Consider the following 24,938-nt stretch of genomic DNA (forward strand, 5'->3'; position numbering starts at 1 on the left):
TTCACTCTTGCAACACCGACATACGTGTCTTATTTTATTCATACTGAAGTGATAAATTATGCGTTTAAAGCCCCACAGTGTTTGAGAAACGCCTGTGTGTGCTGGCCTTTAGGAACCACAGTCTGGAACTGGCCCTCGGATCTCAAAGTGCGCACTGGAGTGTAAATTTGGATGAGGTCCATGATATAGTGAGTGGCATTGGAGACTAAAGGTAGAATTAAAGTCTCTGCTAAATATCATAAATACACAGCTGCAGTTTCATAAACCAACTTGAACACTGTGAAATGTAACTTGAAATCACATTTAACATCCATTACATTTCATAACATGTTTTATTCAGTGTGTTCCGCTAATGTTTTCAGACACTTCATAGCCGTCAGTCTAATGGAGTCTGTTGGAGTCTGTCAGGTTCTGAATATTTCACCCGGAAACAGAGCTGTCCAGTCGGGTCCTGTTCTGAGATCCCAGGGAGGAGCACACATCCCCCCCCCTCCACAGATCAAGCTCTTCCCAACAACATGACCCACTAAAACTGACAGCTCCCATCAAACTTTCACCAGCAACAAGAGAGATATGGATCTAAACGGGGCAACGGGGGGGGGGGGGAGTGGAGATACCACGCAGAATTGTGGCTTGCAGATCTGCTTTTGGGCACTTCATTGTTGACATTTAAGGGATTGTATATAAAAATGACTTTTGGGGTCTCACCTCAGCTCCATGCGACAGGCTGCGCTTTCGGTAGTCCGGGGAGGCTTCGGCCGAATTCAGCGGGGTCAGGCCGTTCCTCAGCTGTTCCCCCGATGGAGACTTTGGGACAGTCCACACAGGGACAGCATCTGCACCAAAGACAAGAAGATCTCATCAGACAAATCTCACACGGGCAGGAGGGATTTGACTGCATTTATTTAGGAGGTCAGTTCAAACAGAGCTGGGATGCCGTGTTGAATGTGTTCATTGTTATGGATCATTTTATTTACAAGATGAAGTAAACGACGTGTTGAAACTGAAATAATATTTTGCACGTCACTGTTCAGACCAGAGCGCCTCAGCAGTAGAAGAAGAAACAACCGAAATGAACAGATTTACTCCAAACGGCCTGAATCAAGAAAAAATACTAAACCAAGCAGGTTTTTGACAAGAGAATGATGTTATAACCTGGTTAACCTCTAAACCCCCACCGGAACTGAGCAAATTTTCTCCATGTTCGGCATTACCCAAATCTACAAAACAAAATCTTGAAAAAAAAGTGTCAAAATAGCAAGAAAAAAGCATCAAAAAAGTTACAAAAAATGCATCAAAAGAACCAAAAATTAAATAAATAACAACAATAAAATAAACAACAAAAATGCATCAATAACAGAAAAACACGTATAAAAAACAACAAAACAGCAAAACAAAAACGCATAAAAAACAACAAAAAATGACAAAAAACAAAAGCACAACAAAAAAATGCCACAAAAACACACAGAAAACCCCCCAAAAAGAAACCAAAACAGAACAAACAAGCAACAAAAAATGACAAAAAAGAAACAAAAATACAACAAAAAAGAAGCAAAAACGTGACAAAAAAGCTTTCAAAACCATCAAAAATACGACGTGAAAATTCATCGCTCAGTTTTGTAAGTCTTAGCTTTCAAATGAGGCTGTAAACTCTGGAATCAAGACACTTTTTAAATTTGAGTAAAGCCGAACTGGAGAAACCTTAAGAGATTAAAGCAAAAATGGAAGTTTCAACACCAGAAGATTATTCTTTTTTTACTTTCCACTGAACAAAGCGTCCCAACTCGTTTGAACTGGTTCTGTTGTGACCATTAAATACAGAAGCTTGAGCTGGGAAATATAAAGAAAGCAGTTGATATTAGCCTGCTTTAAGACATCTGATATGGAGGTTTTCATAAGAGCCGTATCAGATTGACAGCAGAAGCAGCAGGAAATTGCCCGAGCGCCTTTGTGTGCGCCGCTCGGTCCCTGTTGTGTTATGAAGCAAAGGTCGACAAAGGTTTGTGCTCGAGTGACATAACGGAGGAACAGGCCATTTCAGCTATAGTTTGTTATAGACTGGTTCACTTTGGCAGCTCTTTGGCAAGTTTGAAGAGAACTGAATGTAGTGGGAGACTGTTGACTCTGCAGGCTGTTTTTAAGATAAAAGTAAAAGAAACCCTCAACTTGCACAGTGCATTCAAAATACATTCACTGTAAACTTTATGCAACTTTCTTTTAAGCTCGTCTTTTCTTTTTCAACGGCAATTACCGAAAAGCGGAGACAACTTTCTGTAAAACTTCCCCTCTCTACACTTTCCCCTTCTCTACGCTGCGCCTAATTTTACAGTAATATCCCAGCAGGTCAGAGGCCAGTTCATGTTCACTTTCAGCTCTCAAATTGGGTTCTACTCCACTTCCTCTGGTACCCATTAGCGAGAGGCGAGAGGCGAGAGGCTGCTGACACGGGCCGTCCCGCTGCTGCTGATGGCTGAGCCCGGAGCTGTGGCCGGCCACCGTAAAAAACGGCGAATAAAGCTGGAAGGCCAAGTCTGAGCTTTGTGCTTTGGTCAGCTGACAGTTTGACGGACAGCAGAGAGAGAGTTAACGGGTCCACGGATAAACAGTGATGGATGAGCCTGTCTGAAAGCACGCAACTCCCATAACACTGAAGATGTGTAGATGTGACTACACAAAATTAAAGACAGTACGTTTGTAATCTCATTCTTAAGATTCTCAGAGGGATATGTTATTCCTATCCTGATTTATTGAGCTTTTAATGCAAAAAAGAAGATGGAATGTGAATATTTATGGCAGAAATGGCTTGTTTCTTAAACCACAGAGTGTGGAGTGAATATACAATTGTCTCACGTAAAAGGCTTTGTGATATAGGCGCTATATAGATAAAGTTCTTCTTCTTCTCTGTGTGGAGTTTGCCTGTTCTCCCTGTGTATGCTTAGGTTTCCTCCACCACTAAAAACATGTACAATAGGTTAATCCTCTGGCAAGGTGTTTTTGACCATTAGCACGGCTCCACATCATGGAGATGGGTCCCCGAGCGCCAGCCCACGCTGGCAGCTCACTGCTCCTACAGGTCGCCCCAGCGGCATTGAGGATGGGTCAAATGCAGAGAATGAATTTCCCTACAGGGATTAATAAAGTATACCTAAACCTTACCCTTAAACTCATTCATAACTTTTATAACATATTTGTAGCATCCCAATTCTTCACAAGGACGGGTTTATTGGGCACGTTTCACAACTCGCAAGGTCACTTTTCAGAGTCAAAAACTCACCTGCAAGTTCATGGAATTGATACAAATGTTTTTTTCCCCCTACAAATGTCTGAGCTTACAGTATACTAAAGGAGGACACAACTAATTTTGTTCCACTATCAGAAATAATCAGGTACTTTTAAAGGAACAGGCCACCATTTTTTCCATACTGAGATATGTTCTTACCTGAGCTTAGACGAGTTGATGCGTACATTTCTGGTCTTTGTGCGTGTGCTCAGTCACGTAAAAAGACCAAAGATGTTACTAGCATTTGGCCTCTCCCAGCAAATCCCTATGGCTCCAAACGGGGGTGAAGTTGGAACCTCTTCCACGGGCACGCACAAAGAACAGACAGGTACATATCAACTTGTCCAAGCTCAGGTAAGAACATATCTCAGTATGGAAAAATGGTGGCCTGTTCCTTTAAGATATCCAATACCACCCCTAATAAGTCCATACAATTGAACATTGCTCTGTCCACAAATCTGATTTGCCAATGTTTACAAACAAAACACCTTGCTCTATACAAAAAATTACATAATAGAAGCAGTACATCAAAGTACATTTATGTCAGTATACAGCAAAAGTTTCAAAGTGATAGATCCCCCCCCACCCCCCTCCCCCTCCTTTTTGCCTCCAGTGTTTTGCCATAATCACAAACAATGTTGTGTTCCAGACAACTTGGAATCTTCTACTCGTGAAGCACCACTGCCTGAGAACCGACTATAGGCCAGGGATAATATTTTTATTTAGCTCAATGTCACAGTTTGACCCGGAAGCGGAAACAGGATGAGTGTGGGATGTGAGCGGTGCCATTGGTCACTGAAGTCATGCAGAAAACTCGAGTGAACGGATGAACATGCAAAGAAAGACGTCTCCAATGGCGGCAACTTCCATTTCTGGGCTCTGTGACATTGTTAAACTCAGCATATGGCTTTCATTTTCACTTAGTCTGCGAGAATTTTTTAAACAGAAGCGGTTTCTGACGCTGCATTGAAAACAACAAAACTTTAAAAATTCATTATCAGACACACATATTAAATCTTTACTACATTTATCTGTTTCAGCAGCAGCAGAAACCGGCCTCAGTGGCAACAACTGTTTCAAAATGCAAAATCCTTGACTGTTTTGCAAAGAACCAATATGTAAGAAGATCCAGTATTGCAATTTATGTTTTAAAAATGAAGATCAAAGTGCACAAGTCCAGGAGTCTAAATATTTGAGAGCACGGCTAAGACAAAAACTGTAGCTGTCTAAACTACAGGCGTACCTTATTATAATGGAGTTTTCATTTACATCACTCGAAGGTCAGCAATTTGATGATAATGTAATATAAAGCACAGTGTATTTTTTTTATCTTGAGTAAACTGCTTCAGATTCTCTTCATCTCTGACCTCCAAGAATGTCACATGAAAACTAAGGATAGTTTGTAAATGAAATTGCAGACTTTGTGATTCACTAATTACGACCATTCAAAGTGTGATTTTCTTCAGCTGTCTATCAAACAAGCATTTGTAGAAAGAGCATGGACCAAACGTGCCGCACAAACCTGACCCAGACTCATGCTTACCCCCCTTCATGGTCTCCAGTCCATGCAGCGACAGCGCTTTAGCACTGAAACCACAATATTCCACCCACGAGCCACACCCTGTATCAGCTGCACCAGGTTGGATCATGCCAAATGTCCCGGGACCTTAACCAAGCACCTATCACTGAGGTGTAGGGGGGGGTGGGGTCACATGCCAGAGGCGGGGAGCAGCTGAGCCCCCCGAGAGGTCATACTGTAAAAGCCGAACGGCGGAAAGAGAGAGGTGAGCAGTACTTGCAGCCGGGACGTCCCACTCCACACCAGCCCCTGTCTGAGGAGCAGCTACAGGGCAGGCCGACTGTGGGTAAACACAACACCAACACACTGTGAAGAGCGGGACACCATGGGACTGGGGTCCAACAGCAGAAATGGACCCACAGACCTGCTGAAACTGAAACATTGTTCAATTCTGAGTTTTGGTGTAGATGTTTTGCATTAATGTTGGGGTAACTAATTGTCTTCCCTTTTTCAAAACGTGGAAGGTGGAGGTAGAGACAGTAGAGTTCAAAGTAGACATAGTATTATGCATATAGTCATTAAGGCTTAAAACAATATTATAAAATAATGTAAGGAAATGACCGTGCGGCTGCTCAGAATTTCGTTTTGCCAGGCAGTAGAAAAGTGGAATGTTATAAAACAGAGCAAATAAACTCATTTCTAGCTCTCAGAAACACTCCAATCTTGATTTTTCCTGTTAATTAATTGCACATTTCAGGCACGAGTGCATCGACGGCAGACACTGACAAGAAGCAGGAGGGCCGCCATTGAGATAAATTTAGTTAGACTCTAGACTCTAGATCAGGGATGTCAAACTCATTTTGGGTCGCGGGGCGAAATTCAGCTCCCACGGTGGGTCGCGGGCCGCATATAATAGAGAACATTTTCCCAATAAATGAATAATAATAAATTGATTCAGTCAAAGGCCCAACTTGACTGTAGCTTCATTAATAACAACGGCTTAGATAGATAGATACACTTGTATTGCACTTTACAAGCCTGTGTCACAAGTTCCTCAAAGTTCTACATAGTTGTCATTATTCATTCACTCCACACTCGGTGGTGGTAAGCTGTTATTGAAGCCACAGCCGCCCTGGGGCAGACTGTCCATTTACCACGTGGCTATATAATGTGTTGTTCATGGACATGTGTGGAACTCTTTCCTTTTTTGAAATGTAATGCCCCCTAGTGGCTAGAATGAGCATTCTGTTTATTCTTTAAAAAATCATAACTCCACACAGGAATGGGCTAAAGAGCTTTTTTTACATACTCTGGAATTTATGCTCTACAGGGCAGAGCCCACGGGACGCATGTTTGACACCCCTGCTCCAGACTACTGCTGTCCCAACTCCTCGCTTTCACAAACGCGCACTTCTTAGTTCTTCGTGTGAATGAATTGCATAAATGATGGCCAAAAAAAATGTATGCTTCAGGAAGTCAGATACCCCAGCTTTACTGTTAAATACAGAAAATACAAGGCCTATAATAAATGGCCAATCATGTGATAACTGTTACTATTCCATTAATATGACACACTTCTTGATTACAAGTGCAATGTCAGGGAGTTCACACATTTGACTGCTGTTGGATGTGAATGAGAGGAAACAAAGCATGAAATCAGTTTGATTGGTCTAAAAATAGAGCCGTATCAGCTGCAGGTTTCCAGTAAAAGACTAATCTGCTAAAAGCTTTGCACAGATTATATGGAGCATTTCCTTAGCTCCACCTCCGCCTTCCTGCATCAACAATCCGAGTTACCAAGAAGGCAAGAAGAACACAAAAGTTTAGATCATCAACAGGGGTATGCTGTTAATCAACAATGGTAATTGCCAACATTGTTTGCAGATATGTGTTATATTGTTTTATATTGTGTCAGTAAAATAAATCCATCTTGATTTAAAAGCCATCATTTTACCACAAAACATGAAGCTTATTCACAGGAAGCTACTGGAATGAATTACCGAGTTATTTCATTTATGGAGTTTCTCTTTCTTGATGGCACAGGCGTACTCCAAGATGATGATGCCAGGATTCACCGGGCTCAAATTGTGAAAGAGTGGTTCAGGGAGACATAATTTCCACACATAGAGTCCAGACCTTAACCCCAGTGAGGATCTTTGGGATGTGGACAGCGGGCCGACTCTCGCATCCATACAAGATCTTGGTGGACTTTGCAAAAGCTTATCGATGCAATGCCAGAGCTGATACTATCCACCATATGAATGAAGTCATGCCATAGAAGCACTTCAAGCTGCAGAAGTTTCAAATCCAGACTTTATTGGGTCCATAAAGGTTTGGCACAGAGAGGGTTAACAGAGGTCTGACATTGAGGCACCGGTGAAGCTGTTTTTGGCAAATACTGTATCTTTCGTGGAGGTTAGTCGACTTTAAAGTTATTAGTTCACACAAAAGCCCTTGTTATTTGACATGCATGAACACTGAAATGTTTCCATGGAAACAACAAACACAGGTTACGACCATGCTACGATTGACATTGCTATTTTTCAATGCAGTTAAATACATTGAACAATAATGAATGGAAAATGACACAAAAGACAGAAAAAACTACACAGACAAAATGGACAGGCAGAGGTGGGTAGAAGCGAATCTGAACAAGAAGTGCGTATCAGAATAGTTTTATCACAACACACTTACAGGATTTTGAAGTAAAAATACTTAACTTACATACTATACTTGAGCATTGTTGTTACCCAAAATTACATCAATGTCATACGTAACGCTAAATGTTTTTCCGAGCTTATTTTTTACATTAGATTCGTTTGCTACAACAAGGCAAAATGGTTAATTGATATTATTTTCTTGCCAACATTTTTACTTGTACTTAAATATTTTGAAGCATCAGCATAGGCACTTGCACTGTTACTCTGTAAAGAGTTCATTCCGAGAGTTACCATATATATAGTTTTACTTTTATAGTTTGTTTAATAGTTTTTATGAGGGATTGACCAATATGGGCTTTTTCATGGCCGATGCAGATTATAGGCTAAATAATGTTATGAAAAATGATCTACTAAATACATTGCACTGTTATGCATCGGAGTATAATAAGAGAACATTATCTATGAGCATAAAACACACAATAAATCCATGTTCAGCTCATTTAGTTAAGTGAGTCTGAACAAAATACTGGCTAAAGATGGAGTTTTGTTTCCTAAATAGTGCAAATCTTGGCCCAATATGTTGGCCGTGCTTCTTAAACTCCATAATTATCTCTATCTATAATGTGCATCTTATCTTTTCCATCCACCTCTGCTGCAGGACAGACACGCAAATGCAACATTCAACAACATTTAGCACAGACATTAAAGTTCACGGGCGCCACCACCAGGCAGGGGCAAGAGCCACAGTCCAGTTGCCCCAGGCGGGTTTTCCCACCAGGGAGGGGCTCAGAAAAGGGGGGCAGGGGGGAGAGAGGGCAAGGGTCCAGCTGCACGGACTCACCAGAGGGGGCGCTGTGGTTTCTCTGCAAGGCCTGTGACGGAGCAGAGGCCGCGGGGTTGGTCTGCGTTTGCTGGAGGATGTTGAGGCACTCGCCCAGGCAGCTCAGCGTGGCGGCCGACGTGGCTTTGAGCAGCAGCAGGTCGTGGTCGAGGCAGGAGAGCGGGCCCTTGGTCGGCAGGGCGTCTATGGACTGCACCAGGTTCTTCTGCTGACCCTCCGCCTGGGACATCACCTGAAAAAGGAGGAAGAATATTAGTCAACTAGACTTCTCAGGTTGCAAACAATCTTAGACTTAAACTTTAAGGCAAAATGAATTGTCACAGTGGCTACAAAATAGTAACCTTATACCTGACTTTTGGTCAATTATGCCAAATTGTGGTGCCCTCCAATGGCAGAAAAAAGAATGACATTTAATAGAAACAAGATAGAAGTAGGTCTGTCAGAATAATTACTATACCAACTTCTTGTTCAGTAAATAACAAATAAACAATATATTTTTGGGCTCACATTTATTTACATTTTTACTCATTTTCTTATTCTAATGATGTCATACTTGAAAAATATTACCGAAGTACATCGTGCTTCTTTGACTTTCATGTTAATTACAAATTAAAATGAAAGTTACTAAGTTCTGTTAAAGCAGAACTAAGTAACTCATGCCCCTAGAAGCCCTACTGCAGGTGTCGTAGCAAGTTGCGTTTTTTTTACTCATTAATTGTGAGAGTAAAGGGAGATAGGGATACTGTACATCGAATTGAAGATTTTTCCACTCAAACTTGGCTGTAAATACTGTTTAAGTGGCACGAGCCTGCAGTTAGCTTTGCCCATTAGCCTGTTAGCTTCTTCTTCATGATTCCATTAGTGTGTATTGGGTCTCCGGGTCGGAGGAGGGAAAGTTGCAAGTGGTTTTCTGGACAAAGACACCAGGGGGAGATGAAAGACCCCTCAATCATCCCATCAACACTTGTATTACCCCTAGCGGAACTTTATTTATTAAGGTAGACAAGTTACTTAGTTCTGCTTTAATGTACTTTTAGAACATTTTACTGTGATTTTCATTTTTTTAAGTTTCAGTGGCATAAAGTGATCCTCGATAATATCATTTATCACATTATCCTGCAAATTATCAAATAGTTTTATGACAACAGTGTTCAAGATCACTAGTATTTTTGTCAAGATACAGCTTCAATTTTGTCAAAGATTTCCCTAGATACAAGCCACTATTTTTCACTAACAGCATGATAACAAATCAGTGATGCCATAATAAACGCAGTTTGAGTCCAGAGCTCAGGTCCAGCAAAAGGTTTATGGGGTTTGAAAATGTGAAGGAAACTATGTCAAAAGCTAATGATGCACTGCGGCCGCCAACGAGTACTGGCAGATTGTGCAGAGGACACATTTCCTCACGGGCACAAAAAAGTCTAATTAAAATGGGTAAAACGCTAATTCAAATAACATACCTCTCTTTGTTTATGTATAGTTGTGTATTGGAGGCCTTAAACTTCTTGACATGTAGCGCAGTAAGCCTATAATCGTGCAGGCAAAACCACAATAATCCCAAAAATTCCACCAAGGAACTCGAGCAGCAGGCAAACGCAGCCAAATTCGGCTGCAATAACAAACTTCAGATACCCCACACATTGTTATCTTGTGAGTGGGAGGTGATATGACAGCCAACTGAATCAATCTTGACAACAAGCAACATGAGTCCGTCTGACCGTCTGCTCTGCCGGGAGAAGCCTAACAAGTGCACAATTTGATAAAAAAACACAATATTATAGTTTCTCAAGAAGCAACATTAGAGACTTCTTCTGTGACTTGGCAAACCCAAAGGTAAAAAAGCACACGCGGCTAGCTGCGGGTAATAGGCTTGTTGTTTATCCGACTGGAAATGTTGTATTCATTAATATCGTATCACGGCACACTCCTGGCTCTCCTCAATGACAGCTGTCTCGACGCACGGGTGCACAAAGCCCCCTCTCCATCACTCAAACTGGATGGCTTTTCATAATCACAGACAGGAAAGATATGTACGGCTCCAATTACTCAGCTCTTTTGCACAGATTAATGCAGGTCACGTTTTGTTACAGAGATACTTTAATAGGCAGTGTTTGGCATTCTGGTGTTTGCACTCTTTCAACCTTCAAACAACCTGCCATGTACTTTACTCAGCACTTTAAGCAGAAAAATATTTTAACTGCGTGTTTCAGTGACTTATTAAGCACTGGGGGCTTAATAATAGCATTTTGTTTCTCATATAAGAGGTGAATAATACTTATAAAGCAATAATGAAGCAATCAAAACGCCCTTCTAGGAACTACTGCTGCATCAGATTTCATCAACTCTATCTACTATATAAACAATAAATATATAACTAGTTTTACAGTGGGAGGAAAAAGTACATGAACCCTTTGGAATTTCTCACATTTCTGCAAAAAAATGTGAACTTATCTTTATTAAAATCACAAGAATGAGTAAACAGTGTCTGTCTGCTTAAACTAATATCACCCAAACATTTACATTTTATTTGTATTGGCCATAACATGTAAACATTAACAAGACAGTGTGGAATAATTGAGTACACCCCCTCGCTATGGATCCTCCAAGAGCCTATTCGACAAATTTATGCAGAAATTTTGAGTCAGGTGTGAGCCAACCTGAAGTTCAATCACTGAGGTGTGGCTTAAAGGAACAGGCCACGGTTTTTTCATACTGAGATATGGTCTTACCTGAGCTTAGACGAGACTGGTCTTTGTGCCTTGTTAGTATTGTCAGTATATTCCTATGGCTCCAAACGGGGTGAAGTTGGAAGCTACCACGCTCTTCCACAGGCACGCACAAAGACCAGACAGGTACGCATCAACTCGTCTAAGCTCAGGTAAGAACATATCACAGTATGAAAGAACTGTGTGGCCTCAGTCACGCAAAAAGACCAAAGATGTTGTTAGCATTTGGCCTTTCCTAGTACATTCCTATAGCTCCAAACGGGGTGAAGTTAGAGGCGACCACGCTCTTCCACGGAAAGACCAGACAGGTACGCATCAACTCGTCTAAGCTTTAGGTAAGAACATATCTCAGCATCGAAAAACGGTGGCCTGTTCCTTTAAAGCTGCCCTTGCCACTGAAAAACACACACTAGTTAAGAACAGTCTTTTGTTGAGAAGCATTGTCTGATGTGCACCATGCCTCGCTCAAAAGAGACACGTTTTATGACCAATTGAGGCAGAATTGTAAGAAATTCCAAAGGGTTCACATACTGTTTCCTCCCACTGAAGTCACTAGCAGGAGGAAAGCATTTGTTATTGTCTATTCATTTTTACTAAAAAGTACATCAATATGAGGAAAATATCTATGATTAATTATATTGTCCGGTCTTAGTTTGCATGTTTCCTCCAGGTGCACCGGTTTCTCCGACCACAGTTCCAGACCCATAGCACACATTTCCTTAAACACACAGAACATTATTTTCCTTGGTAGGCAAAAAGTCACAAAGCAAACAAGGTGCACACACAGATCAGATATAATACAACACAGTACAACAAACACTAAAAGCACTGTTCTATTGATGCATTCTCATTAAAACGGCCAAGTATTCATGGAATAGCTTAACCAAATGTCACCCTTTTTTACACATGATGGACATTTTTGGCCAAACAATGACAATGGCCACTTTACTATGTTTTCAAATACAAACAAACAAAGAGTTATTCTTATAAAGAGTTATTATATTATGGTGTACAAAACGTATTGCACGCCCTTCACATTCTAGCCTCACCTTTGCAACTTAATAGACCAAGAGTGTCAGCTTTTGAGAACCTGTTCACAGCAATAATCCCAGTCATGATTTCTCCCATACATTTCCATCTATTAATAACTGTATGCAGAGGTGAAATGGGACAGAAAATCGCTATAACTCCAGTCGGTGGGCTCAGATCTCACTCAGAGCGGAGAGCACGCACGGCCTGTTTCCAGAAATAGCCCTCACCTCATCTCTGCTCTCGCTCCAACAACCACCAACTACTGCTGCCGCTGCGTAGCCACTGGACATAACACCCAGCCGTTTGATGGGCTGAAGTCCGCCAGCTGTGCCTGTCGCACGGGCTCACAGTAATGCGGGACACACACAGAGAATTGGTGAGAGGACAAGAGAGGTGCGAAGGGATATGGGCCATTTCGGAACAATGGAGTACCATCAGTTCCTTTGAAAGAAATCAGGGCAGCCGTTATTATTGAGATGATGTGACGTCCTGTGCAGTGCAGTATGAGAAATGGAGCAAATCAGAATATATTATGGTCAGGATTAAAAAGTCAGGACTTTTGTGTGAGGGAAATTCAAAACAGTGAGACGTGTGGTGGTTTGATTGCAGCGATGAAATGAAAAGTGATCTGTGCAGGTGTTTTTTTCAGCATTAACATACCGCAAGCTGCCTGACCAAAAAACCTGTGTAAACCTCGTTTTAACTACCGTGTTTTCTGGACTATATAAGTCGACATATATAAGTCGCTCCAGAGTATAAATTGCACCGGCCTTGGCAACTACCTGGGCATAGAGGCGTAACTGTACCATTGACAAGCCTCTTCCGGCAGCACATGGTTCAAGCGCCCATTTACAAACTCGTTCCTCTTGCTGTGGCCATCTTGCTTTTATTCCACGATTAGCTTTTTTGTGTTCTTCCTTGCAGTTAAAGTAAGTTCCGCTTTTCGCCAGCTGCTTGAATACCTTTTTTTTTTTCTCTGTGGTACAGGCGTAGCAGATACTGGTACACAAGCTTAGAGTGCCCTCTAGTGGCTGTCAGTGTGAAAATAACAAACATATGAAATTGTATATTTATACAGTATATAACTCGCACCCCCTGCCAAACTATGAAAAAAATATGGTAACTGTTATAATCTGGGGTTACTGCAATTGGTCAGGTTCAGCAACACTACGTGCCCAAAGCATGAGATCAGCTGAACTTCCTGAATGACCAGGTTATTCCATCAATGTGTTTCTTCCTCCCTGATGGTATGTTATGGCATATTCCAAGATGAAAATGCTAGGATTCACCAGGCTCACATTGTGAAAGAGTGGTTCATGGATTGGCCACCACAGAATCCAGATCTTAACTCCATTGAGAGGCTTTGCACAGACACAACACAAGATCTGGGTGAAAAATCAATGCAACACCGGATATTTTGACATTGCAGAAGCTATTTGAAACAATGTCACAGCGAATGCGTGCTGTACTTCTTTAATAGTCAGTGTAGATTTAGGTGTGACACATAGGGCTGTGCCATTATACCAAATGTATTCATCAAGTTTACAGTCAACGCTGTGGCAGCAACAGCACCTATTTTGGAGTTTTGCAAAATAAAATGGAAGGTTGAAGATAAGCAATGTGTTTCTTTCCCCTCTTTAAAATATAGGAGCTAAAATGGACCAAAATTAGGAAAAGTATGACCTGCAATATTCAAAACAGTTATCAAACATTGTACATTTTCTCATATCGTTACTTCGAACTGTCCTCGTCTTGACATCAAAATCCAACAACTGTTACAATGGCGCACTATGTGTTTCTCCGAGGAGACAATGGAGAGGCAACGTTTGCTTCTGAGGAATGACTAAAGTCTTGCTGCTCTGAAGAAGCCAGTGATTTAAACAGGATATTCTTAGCAAAGCAGACACACACCGCAGAGGCACGCAGCGTGGTGCATCCACTTGGAGAAAATACCCACCAAGTTCTCGATGAGCAGGTTTAAAAGAGCCCAGTATGAAATATTGATGCTCCAGCAGAGTAATTGGAATAACAAAAGAGGAGCAAACAAAAAGCATTTACACTCCAACCGACATTTTGTGCACAGAAATCAGGGCTCACTTGTTTTCGTAGAAGTTATCAAATGTGAAAGCTTAGATTAATATGAATGTAGGACAACATAAAACATGCAGTCTTGACTCCTGCCTCAGTGTCATTGAAGGATGGATATGAAGAACTGTCCATAATCTTAACTAACTCTATTTTTGTTTTATGTCTGTTTAAAATGTTCATATCACATTTCACAAAGTTTCTATTTAACAACAGGATATGTTTGTTTTCCCAAAGCAAATAGCCTGCCTCCAATTCACACTATCCTTTGTATCCTCACGCTTCATCAAATCCTTTCTTTTGTCTTTCCTTTAGGTCTACTGTTTCCTCCCACCTCCATTTCCCTCCTCATCCTCAGCTGTGGATCCACTGCCCCCTTCCCGCCCCTCCCTTAACCCCATGTGGGGTGGGTTCTGGGTACAGTAGATCCCCCCCCCTTTGTTGTTCTCAGATCACTGGGCAGAGGGGAGGCCTGCAGCTGTGGATCCTCTGTCCTTCCCCTTTCTCTCCCAGAAACAATCACTATTTTTAGATTATTATTATTTTTGCAATCATTATTTTCTAAAAGATCCTTTCATCTGCTACACCGTAATCTCAATATCCCCTTGGCCCCACTCATGTATTTTATCTGTTTTCCACAGTCGGATAGATGGTCAGGTTTTCTCTTTTTAAATGTATTTATATATTGTACTGTACAAGTCTGCACTTACTAATTGTATAGCAATTTTGCACTAATTGTTGTTTTTGTCTGTTTTTGTTCAGCAGCATCTGCACTATGTGCTCAGGTTGAATTTCAGTTTAATGAATTCATTCATTCATTCAACATCAGCATCCTTCAATTACATATTTAATGCATGACTGAGCCAAGTGTCAGGATCCTCTGCACAGGTGTTGCTTTGTAAATAATGACTGTATATTTATTCTTATAATATCCTCTGAACAGTATGTTTTTATTTCAAAGATTTTTATTCTTATTTTTAAAACCATGTGAATGATTTGAAATTATTATTATTCTCTCATCCTTGATTGTGGAGGATGAGAGAAAGAGGGGTGGGAGTGAGTTCAGGGAGTTCAACTTCCCTTGTGTATGAAACTGTTCTTCAGTCGACTGGAACTGGCCCGTAGATTCCACAGTCTCCAGTTTGTATGACCTGCCCTTGCACCTAAATCTCCATTCTATTGTGCAAGTCACAGAACGAACATTCAGATGCTATTAATGTATGAATTGTATCAACTTTTTAATTGTTTTATGTTTTGTCATTGTTGTTGGCATTCTACACCTTGCCCAGGGACAACAGTTGAAAAATTTGCAGCTAATACTGACACATTTACAGAAATGTTCATTAATGTGTACTGTCCCTGTCATGATATTAATACATATGTTTTATGTAGCGCATTTCAAGAAACTCAAAGACGCTTTACAAATCAAAACGGACAAACGAAGATGGAGTGCTATTCCTCCATCTCATGTCAGCTTCAATGCATTTATATCAATTTATTTTACTTACTTTATTGTCCCTGTCCTCTGCATTTGAGCCATCCTTCAACTAGCGCCTCACAGTTTATCCCATCCCCAGATCTTGAGCCACAATCTTAATCAGGATTACCTATATGGAGGTTTGTAGCCTATTGTACATATTTTTAATGGTTGGGGAAACCAGAACGCCCAGAGGAAACCTTAGTAGACATAAATGAACTGTACATGCTTTCTCAACACAGAGAGACTGAGGTGGTTTGGACATGGGCAGAGGGAGATTTGTGAATTGGGTCAAACTATGCTGGCCTAGAGGAAGACCAAAGAGATGATTTAGCATTTAGTTTATCTGTGCACCAGAAAAGGAGAAAGATGATTGAATTTTTGGGGTAACGCTTTAGAATACAGCCCGCGAGTTCCAGGTGTAAGTACGGGTACCAAGAATGTAATTACACATGTAAGTACAGGTACTCTTACAACGTGTAACAGGGGGTAACAATGTGCAACAAGGAAGTTACAAAGTGTTACAAGGGGGAACAATGTGCAGTAAAAAGTGTTACAAGGGGAACAATGTGTAACAAGGTAGTACAAAGTGTTACAAGGGGGAACAATGTGTAACAAGGTAGTACAACGCGTTACAAGGGGGGGAAATGTGTAACAAGGAAGTACAAAGTTACACATTGTTCCCCCTTGTAACACTTTGTACTTCCTTGTTACACATTGTTCCCCCTTGTAACACTTTGTACTGTCTTGTTACACATCGTTCCCCTTTGTACTTCCTTGTTACACATTGTCCCCCCTTGTGACACATTGTACTGCCTTGTTACACATTGTTCCCCTTTGTATTTCCTTGTTACACATTGTTCCCCCTTGTGACACATTGTACTACCTTGTTACACATTGTTCCCCTTGTAACACTTTGTACTTCCTTGTTACACATTGTTCCCCTTTGTGACACATTGTACTGCCTTGTTACACATTGTTCCCCCTTGTGACACATTGTACTACCTTGTTACACATTGTTCCCCTTGTAACACTTTGTACTTCCTTGTTACACATTGTTCCCCTTTGTGACACATTGTACTACCTTGTTACACATTGTTCCCCCTTGTGACACATTGTACTACCTTGTTACACATTGTTCCCCTTGTAACACTTTGTACTTCCTTGTTACACATTGTTCCCCTTTGTGACACATTGTACTGCCTTGTTACACCTTGTTCCCCCTTGTAACACTTTGTACTTCCTTGTTACACATTGTTCCCCTTGTGACACATTGTACTGCCTTGTTACACATTGTTCCCCCTTGTAACACTTTGTACTTCCTTGTTACACATTGTTCCCCTTTGTATTTCCTTGTTACACATTGTTCCCCCTTGTAACACTTTGTACTTCCTTGTTACACATTGTTCCCCTTGTGACACATTGTACTGCCTTGTTACACATTGTTCCCCCTTGTAACACTTTGTACTTCCTTTTTACACATTGTAACACTTTGTATTTCCTTGTTACACATTGTTCCCCCTTGTAACACTTTGCAAGAGTACCTGTACTTGCATGTGTAATTACTTTCTTGTTACCCGTACTTACACCTGGAACTTGCGGGCTGTATTCTAAAGCGCTACCATTATTTGAATATCCAAGATGGCGTCCTCCCTTACAGCACAACAAGCATTTACACTGTTCCTCGTGTCTTCCCGAGCCATCGCGTCCCCATCACTTTAGGCACAAATCTGCCAGAGGACTTTCCTTCCAAACAAAAACGTGTTCGCAAGTAAAACAAAATAGCCGCTACTGTAATGACTTTGCTGTTTTCCAGGTTGCCACGGAATCACGACTTGATCATTTTTCACGCGACAAACTAAACTTCAAAGTCGATATCTCGCAATTAATCACTGCAAATGAACTGGAGACAGGCCATTACTGGGAGGAGAGAGTGGAAAACAATCTTCTCCAGTCAGATAAGTGCGGAGCGCAGGAGATGGAGAACCAAAGGCGTCAGGTGCGCAACTGAATGAATGCAGAACCCAGTCAGACGCTGATAGGGCCGTTTTGAGTGAAAGGAGGCTTAATTAACTCTGGAAAAGCGGAGGGCTACCAGTTGGAGAATTTAAATTTGAGTGGAAATAGAGTGGGAAAACTATTAATATGTATCAGCGCATGTGGTATAGGTTGGAGGATTAGCGGCGAAGGATGATGGGGTATGAAGTTTTACATATGGATGAGTCAAGGGCAATTTGAATCTAAAGCTGGGCAATCTCTGACAGAAATATTCAAGAGTGGAAGGACAATAATGATGAACCCTACATTATTGCTCTAATGGAAATACAGAAAATTCATGGAATCCATATTGGTTTTTCCTGAGATGGACGCCATTTTAGGAACTTCTGAAAAGTCAAAAGGCACAACTGCGATGTTTTGAATAGTTCATTGCTATACATACTCGTACTGTTTAACATTGTATCAGGTGTTTAATTAGTAAAAAACAGGAAACGTTAATGTGAGTGAGCTAAGATCTGACTTGTAGCTTTGCTAAGGTTGCAGTCACACCTGAGACTCAGGGTGTTTTCACACATGCTCTAGTTAGGTCAACCTAAAGGGACTTTCGGCCTGAGAGCGGCACTTTTAGGGTCAGTGTGAATCCAACCGCAGCCGGTCTAAACAACCACTCCGAGTGCGGCTGAAACAGGTGGTCTCAGAGCGGCGCACCTCGCTCTCAGGTTCGGAGCGGCTGTGGTGTGAATACGGCTGACCTCAGGCCAAACTACTCTTGCTTTGACGCCTCTTTTTTGCACTAAGAAACAATGAATACACACAAGGCAAAATGGATCAACTTTAAATCATCAAGGTCCATCCATCCATCCATTTTCTTTCAGATGTTGGAGCTGCCCAAATCACATAGCGCCAGCCCCTATGGCTCCTCCTGCAGGTGGTGGGTCCACACAAGGACGGCCTTATGGTTCTAACTGGACCTGTTGGTCTATCATGAGGGGCTTCTGAATGGCTCTTTGTCTGTCCAGTCACCTAGGACCCTACCAGGGATATGAAGCCCCAACAACAGAGCTCCCAGGATCCTTCGGGCGCTCAAACCCCTCCACCACGTTAAGGTGGCAGTTCCAGGAGGCGTTCATTATCAAGGCACGTCTCTTTTTCCCGTCTTTTCCTTCTTGCTGCAGTGAAACTTTCCTCTTCATGAGACGATTAAAGTGCATCTCTCCTTGCTTCGCGTTTAAAAGCCTCATTGTATTTAATCACGAGGGAGAAGAGGGACCACCGCATAACATCAGGGAAGTGTGCTCGTACGTGCGCAGGGGTCGATGCACATTCACACATTTTTGTCAATTTTAATCCTCTGCACCCCTGTGGTGGCACTATATCAAAACCTTCTACAGGAGACGTGATGAGACAGAGAACAAGAAACACGCTAAACTAATTGGTTTATTGAACTCCATTCCCTTTTCCATCTCTTGTTTACAAAAGGGAGCGGTGTCAGCTTGTGACTGTGTTGGTTTTCTTTTTACACTCGCACTGGGAAACACACACGAGCAGCAGGCAGCGGACTTCAGAGATATTTTTTTCTAACATGAGACAGTTGTATTTACAAATCAAATGGCCAGATTGCAGAGTTTGTCTTAACCAGACCGACACCCACGGTTTCATCCCTACCTGGATTCACTTCTTTGGACTGCATCAGAGTTTGTTCCCAACACCTCAAACGAACAACACTGTCCTAGCAAACGGGCCAGAATTTGGATCAAGAGGGGGTTGTGAATGCACCATAAGAAACGTCACCAGCTCATCTCCATGGGGATGTTGCTACATGCTCCTTCTCTGAATTCTTTATTTCAATATCTCGTTGCATAAAGCTAGCTTCTTGAGAGACATAGCAAAATATAACCTAGAAAATTCCGCAGTGTGGCTTTAAAATGTAGTACAAGTTTGGCGAGTTCTCTAGTAGAGTTAGAGAGAACACTTTCACAATTGATGTGAATGAAAAAAAAAATAATAATAATAATAAAGGAAAGACAGAGCACTCTCACTGTAATTGGGCTTTTCACATAGATTTATGAAATAGTTACTAGTTTGTTAAAGAAATGTGAGCAACAGCTTTAAAATTACAATCAAATGAACTGTTATAAATGATGATTCATCAAATTTCAAAATGAATCCAATTAAAAAATGTATTGATTGGCAGCACTATTAAATTTAAACTTTTGTTTGTAAAAATCCCAATTCGATTACACAACTGAACAAACACGAATCAGTTTCACACATGATTAGTTTTTGCTCAGTAACATGCCGCTGACCTCTTTCACCTCGTGCAGGCGTCCGGGGTACTGGTTCTTGGTTCGTCGGGCCGCGGCGGGGGACTTGTGGTGCGTGATGGTGACGATGTTGCCGGGCGACGGGGAGTGGCTCAGGTGTCGTGGCGTTGCCGGTGACGACGCAGGGGTGAGGTGAGGGAGGAGCGAGAAGCTGCGGGTCCGTCCTGAACTCGAGTGGGCCTGGGGGGGGGGAGGACGCAGAGAGGAGCGAAATTTAAGTTTGACCAACATGCAAAGAGGGTAGGCTGTGTCTCGTGAATCTATTATAGCTTTTTTGTCTCCACAATTTGAGGTGAACATTATAGCTTTTCACTGTCGTATTGACAAATCTATCCTCTGAAAGCTCAAGGTAATGTAGAAATTGTGCCGTTTTTGTCATGTGACTGACGGACCAAAACCATCTACCTGCTCAGCCTCTCTGTTTCTTCCCTCTTCACCACCATCAGTATCAAAACCCCTGAGATACAGGGCCCGATCTTGTGTTTCTAAACGTAGGCTTTAGACCAGACTAAACGTAGTGAGCGGGTTGAACGGGAGCTGTACTTGGGCTGGACAGACACCCATGGCGCAACAGTTGTCGAGCTTTTCTTCCTACAGATCAATGTTTTCCACGAAGCAGAGGTGGCGGTGGGTGAGGCAGGGTGAGGGGCGCTGTAGGGGGCGCTCATGCTGGTGTTTTGATCAGGTTTCTGCAGTGTGTAGAGCCAGGGGGGCGCTACCAGGGCCAGTGATAAGTTTTCTTTCTCTCGGGACATGGCCAATGTTTGACTCACAGTGGAATAACATTTGTAGTTTGTCCTGTAAGAGTTTGAAGATGATGTAGCCTAAATGCTAAGTGAGGCCACACATGATGTTAAAGGGCCTATATCATGCAAAATCGACTTTTTGGAGCTTTTAGCCATGTTGTTATGCTATTTCCTTATCAAAGACATCCCCAGAGTGTTTTTTGGCTTCATTCACACAGCTCTCAGCAATCCTCCTGAATCCTGCTCTCTGAGCAGCTGCTCCGTCCTCTGCTGGAAAACGACTGAGTCTGACGTTTTTTACGTCATAGTGTCAAACAGGAAGAGCCCGACGTCTGTAATGTAATGCCTTACAGCCATATATATATATTTATATAAAAACAAACGCAAAACAAGCACCCTCTGAGTGTCTGAACAGATGTCATGTTTGCACTAAAGGATGTGAAGATGGAACTCTTTCTAAACTATTCTGGACATGCCTGTTTTTTTTCTTCGATAATGTCACGGAGAATAGCGCGTTTGGCTGCGAGAGGTACAGGACCTTTTTCAGCCTTCCTAAAGAAGAGGCCACTCGCCTGGTGAGTGGCCAGAAGTTGGCCACTCACCAACTTCTGGCTAGTGGCCAACTCAGCGGCGATTCCGCGACTATCAGCCAAAATAGTGTTTTTCTGTGACTGTCTATTGATGGATGTTTGGTGAACCTTCGCCAAAATCAAAGTGGATTAACTTTTATAACCAATGCGAGTCCCCAATGTGATGGAGAGGCCAGGACAGAGCGGTGGTGAGTCAAAACGCTTGCTTTGATATTTATATTTATTTCACAACTAATAATGCATGGGCAGATCCGCTCAGAGAGAAGGGGGCGGAGTTAACTGAATCGAAGCATCTTGTCTTCCGGGTTTGCAAAACACCCCCAGAAAATCCTTGTATTTCTCACAAAAAATTCTACTCCATAGTGGCAGAGGTACAATATATCTTATAAATGCCTATACTTTACTTTGGGATGGCTAAAATAGCATGATACAGATCCTTTAATGTAAAGATGAATCTATGGGAGAGCAAAGGGGAAGAAACAACCAGTGCTTGTTACAGTCACACCACGCCACAGTCAACCCCTTCTTTCTAACCTTGGCCACACAGGTACTGGTGCACTGTTTGCACGCAAAATGTCACTCAAGCCCACAGAATTCAATCTCAAACGAATTCATCACACTTGAAGGCATCTGCTTTATCTGTAAATTATTAATTGCCCCTAAATCCTTTATCTGTCTCATCTTTGAAAGGCACTTTGTGGGTTATACAGCACAGAATACAAATAAACCAAAATGTTTCAAAAATGTGACCTTGTAGATTGCAACTAAGCGAAAACTGTTTTATCAAGTGCACCTCTTTGGCATAGTGCATTATGACACATCTATAAGCTTGCGTCGCTGGCACTGAACAAACAACGCATCAAGTAGTAACATTTCAAGCTCGCTCTGCGTTAAGTGTTCCTGGACCTGACAGCTAAAGTGCACTGAATTTATTGAGAGACACATTCATTTCTGACACGCGAAAAGCAAAAGAAACAACTTTTTTTCGAGGCATACAGAGCGATTTGGAGGCTGGAGTGACTTAACATTTTGATGCTTTAATGCGCTTGTCGTCTCCACAGTTTCCTGACCCCTGACCAGGCAATGTCAGGCCAGTATCTCTGCTTCCCACTTGACACGGACAAGCAAAATCAGAGGTCGACAACTGCTGTGGATGCGAGTTCTGCTGGAGAAGAGAGTCGAAAACTGGCACCCGGCCTAGAGCGATGCCAAAAGGATGCAATTTGATGGAAAGCTCGCACACAGTATGGCGTGCAATTACATTAGGCAACCTTGATTCTCCTCTGCATAAGATGTAACTGAATAAATCACTAAGTCACTGTATCATGGCACATCTCAGCTTCGTTAAGTCAAGCAACATAAAAGAAAAGACAATGAAAAGTACAACATGTGATTTCAAATGGACATAGATATATAAAAATGTTTGAATGCCGTCACGACAACCTTTGTCACTTGAAACAAGTGACAAAGTACAATCTTCCTTTCCATGAAACTTACTTGTATCATATCGTAATCGTACATGTTACAACTAACTGAACATATAACATTGTTGTTAACATATAACAGTGTATATTGATTTACAGCACCCGCCACGCTTTTTTATGTTTTGTTGTTGCTTTTATTTCAAGACTATTTACATTGTAGATTCGCACTGAAGGCATTAATTTATGAATGAACACATACGCCTTCACTGCTGAAGCACAGTGGAGACATCACAAGAGGCGCTACAGGAAACAAGGAAGGGACAAACAAGGAGGTATCAGGGCGAGACTCACAGCCACACAAGCCTTCTATTGTTCTGGCTAATGGACGCTCACTTGAGAATAAAACAGATTGACTGCTAAGCTCTTCCCAGAAGATGGTGAAAGACTCTTGTGGAGCGGAGGGAGCTGCGCAGGAAGAAGAGGAAGGAGGTGGTGGAGCTGACCAGTGCAGGACACCATGCTCTGAAACAGGGACAAACTCAGAAGGCGGTGCACCGTTTCAGAGGATCAGAGGAGACTGAAGGCAGCCAGCCAGGTTTCCTCCGGGTGCTACGGTTTCCCTGACCTCCAGAAACATGCTGGTCAGGTCAGCCCACAGTAGTGGCGCGGCTCAGTTGCAGCAACTCAGGACTAACACCTGAACACTATTTCATTGCAAGCTTGTACAATGATAAATAAAACACTTACTTACTATATGGAATTATGTTTTAAACAAAAAGGTAACATATAAATAGCAGCTTGTTGCTTTGATTACTGCTCTGCACACTTTTGACATTTTCTCAATGGGCGTCACAATGTCGTCACCAGAAGTGGTTTGCACTTCACAGACTGTAAAACTATTTAGGCGACGGCCTTGACAAAATGCCAAGAATAAAGGGTGGCCATTTTGCAGAATTCAATACATAAATACATAGTTTTTTTCCCTTTTGGTTTCCAACATAATTCCATGTGTCCATTCAGAGTTTAATCAATGAGAATCACACATGTAAATAGTGCTGAAAATAAAGAAATGAAAATAAAGTGTTTCTAAACTTTTGACAGGTGTATATGGATAAAATGGGATGATAAAACCAACTTTTTAGAAACTGTAAAAGGATTTTTTCTTTTTTTATTAATTATAAAATTGCCAACGTGAACACTGGTTGTTTAGTCATAAAATACCTTCCAGATGACGCCCGTAGAGCCACTGGTACAAAGGGACTGTTTTTGCTGAGGCTTGATTGACCAGAGTAATATTTAATCTCCTTGCGGACAAGAGCCCTGTTGTACTGAGGCGCTCGAGGCCAGGCCCAGTCATGACTGAGCAGAAAAAAGCACAGACAGTGAAGTTTCCTGTTTAAAAACTGGCTCAGAGCCCGAAGCTTTTCAATAAAACCGATTTTAAGGTGCCAGACAGAGAAGAAGAAATGCAATTGTATAGATGGACCAATGCGGAGTAAAAATAGCAGCGCGCAGAGTTGGGAGGGGCTTACCACTGGCAATTGGAATAAGGCCATTCGCACGACCTTTGGGCAGGATTGTACTGGCGAGGCAGTGGACGCATAAAAGGGAGTTCAAACGTTAACTAGGGAGTGGAGGATACAAAACAAAAGCCTGTCTGTTGCAAGTGTAGATAACTTCAATCACATGCGCAGCTTCTAATGCAATATGTCAAACACTTTTTTTTCCCACATTTCGAAGACACCACATTGCTGCGTGCCAAACATAAGCACCCGAAAGAAACAACAAAAGAGTTTATTTTACAATGAGCATGCATGATTTTGGCTTGTATTGGCTCTGTTACAGCTGTTGTCACGTGACTCGTGGGTGGGCCAATCTGTGTGAAACTGCGTGGGCCACAGTCCAAGGGTCAGAGATGAACTCTCTTTTTTGCCAAGCAACAACTCATTAGATGCAATTACACAGCAGAGAGGGGGAGTACTGCATTTAAATATAAACCTGTCTGAGGTCTGCTGTATCAAGCTCATCCATGTGTGAGTTTGAAATGACTAAGAACATCGACACTCCTACTCTCGAGGCAAACCTGGCACTGAAAAACCTTATTATAATACAGGGTTTCTACAGGTGGTAGAAAATCATACATTTAATGCTTAAATATTACACTTGAATGCCACAAATGCAAATAAATCTTGCTATGCTTCATTTCCTAAGATTTTTAAAATGTTTGATCAAAGAA

The 24,938-nt window shown here is 41.8% G+C and overlaps 1 protein-coding gene across 3 annotated transcripts in view; it reads right to left on the minus strand.

The window, feature by feature from the left end:
- The window catches only part of osbpl10a (oxysterol binding protein-like 10a), an 84,488-nt gene that overhangs the window by 20,994 nt on the left and 38,556 nt on the right, over positions 1–24,938 (minus strand). The window contains exons 5-7 of one of the 3 annotated variants that reach the window (XM_079570915.1): positions 19,934–20,122; positions 8,301–8,532; positions 709–836 (exon numbers count right to left, since the gene is read on the minus strand). In XM_079570915.1, the coding sequence (XP_079427041.1) occupies positions 709–836; positions 8,301–8,532; positions 19,934–20,122 (549 nt within the window). Of the gene's footprint in view, positions 1–708; positions 837–8,300; positions 8,533–19,924; positions 20,123–24,938 lie in introns of all 3 variants that reach the window. The other 2 variants (XM_079570914.1, XM_079570916.1) reach the window with 2 other exon arrangements.

Source organism: Gobius niger (assembly GCF_951799975.1).
Source record: "Gobius niger genome assembly, chromosome: 14".
NCBI classification, from domain to species: Eukaryota; Metazoa; Chordata; class Actinopteri; order Gobiiformes; family Gobiidae; genus Gobius; species Gobius niger.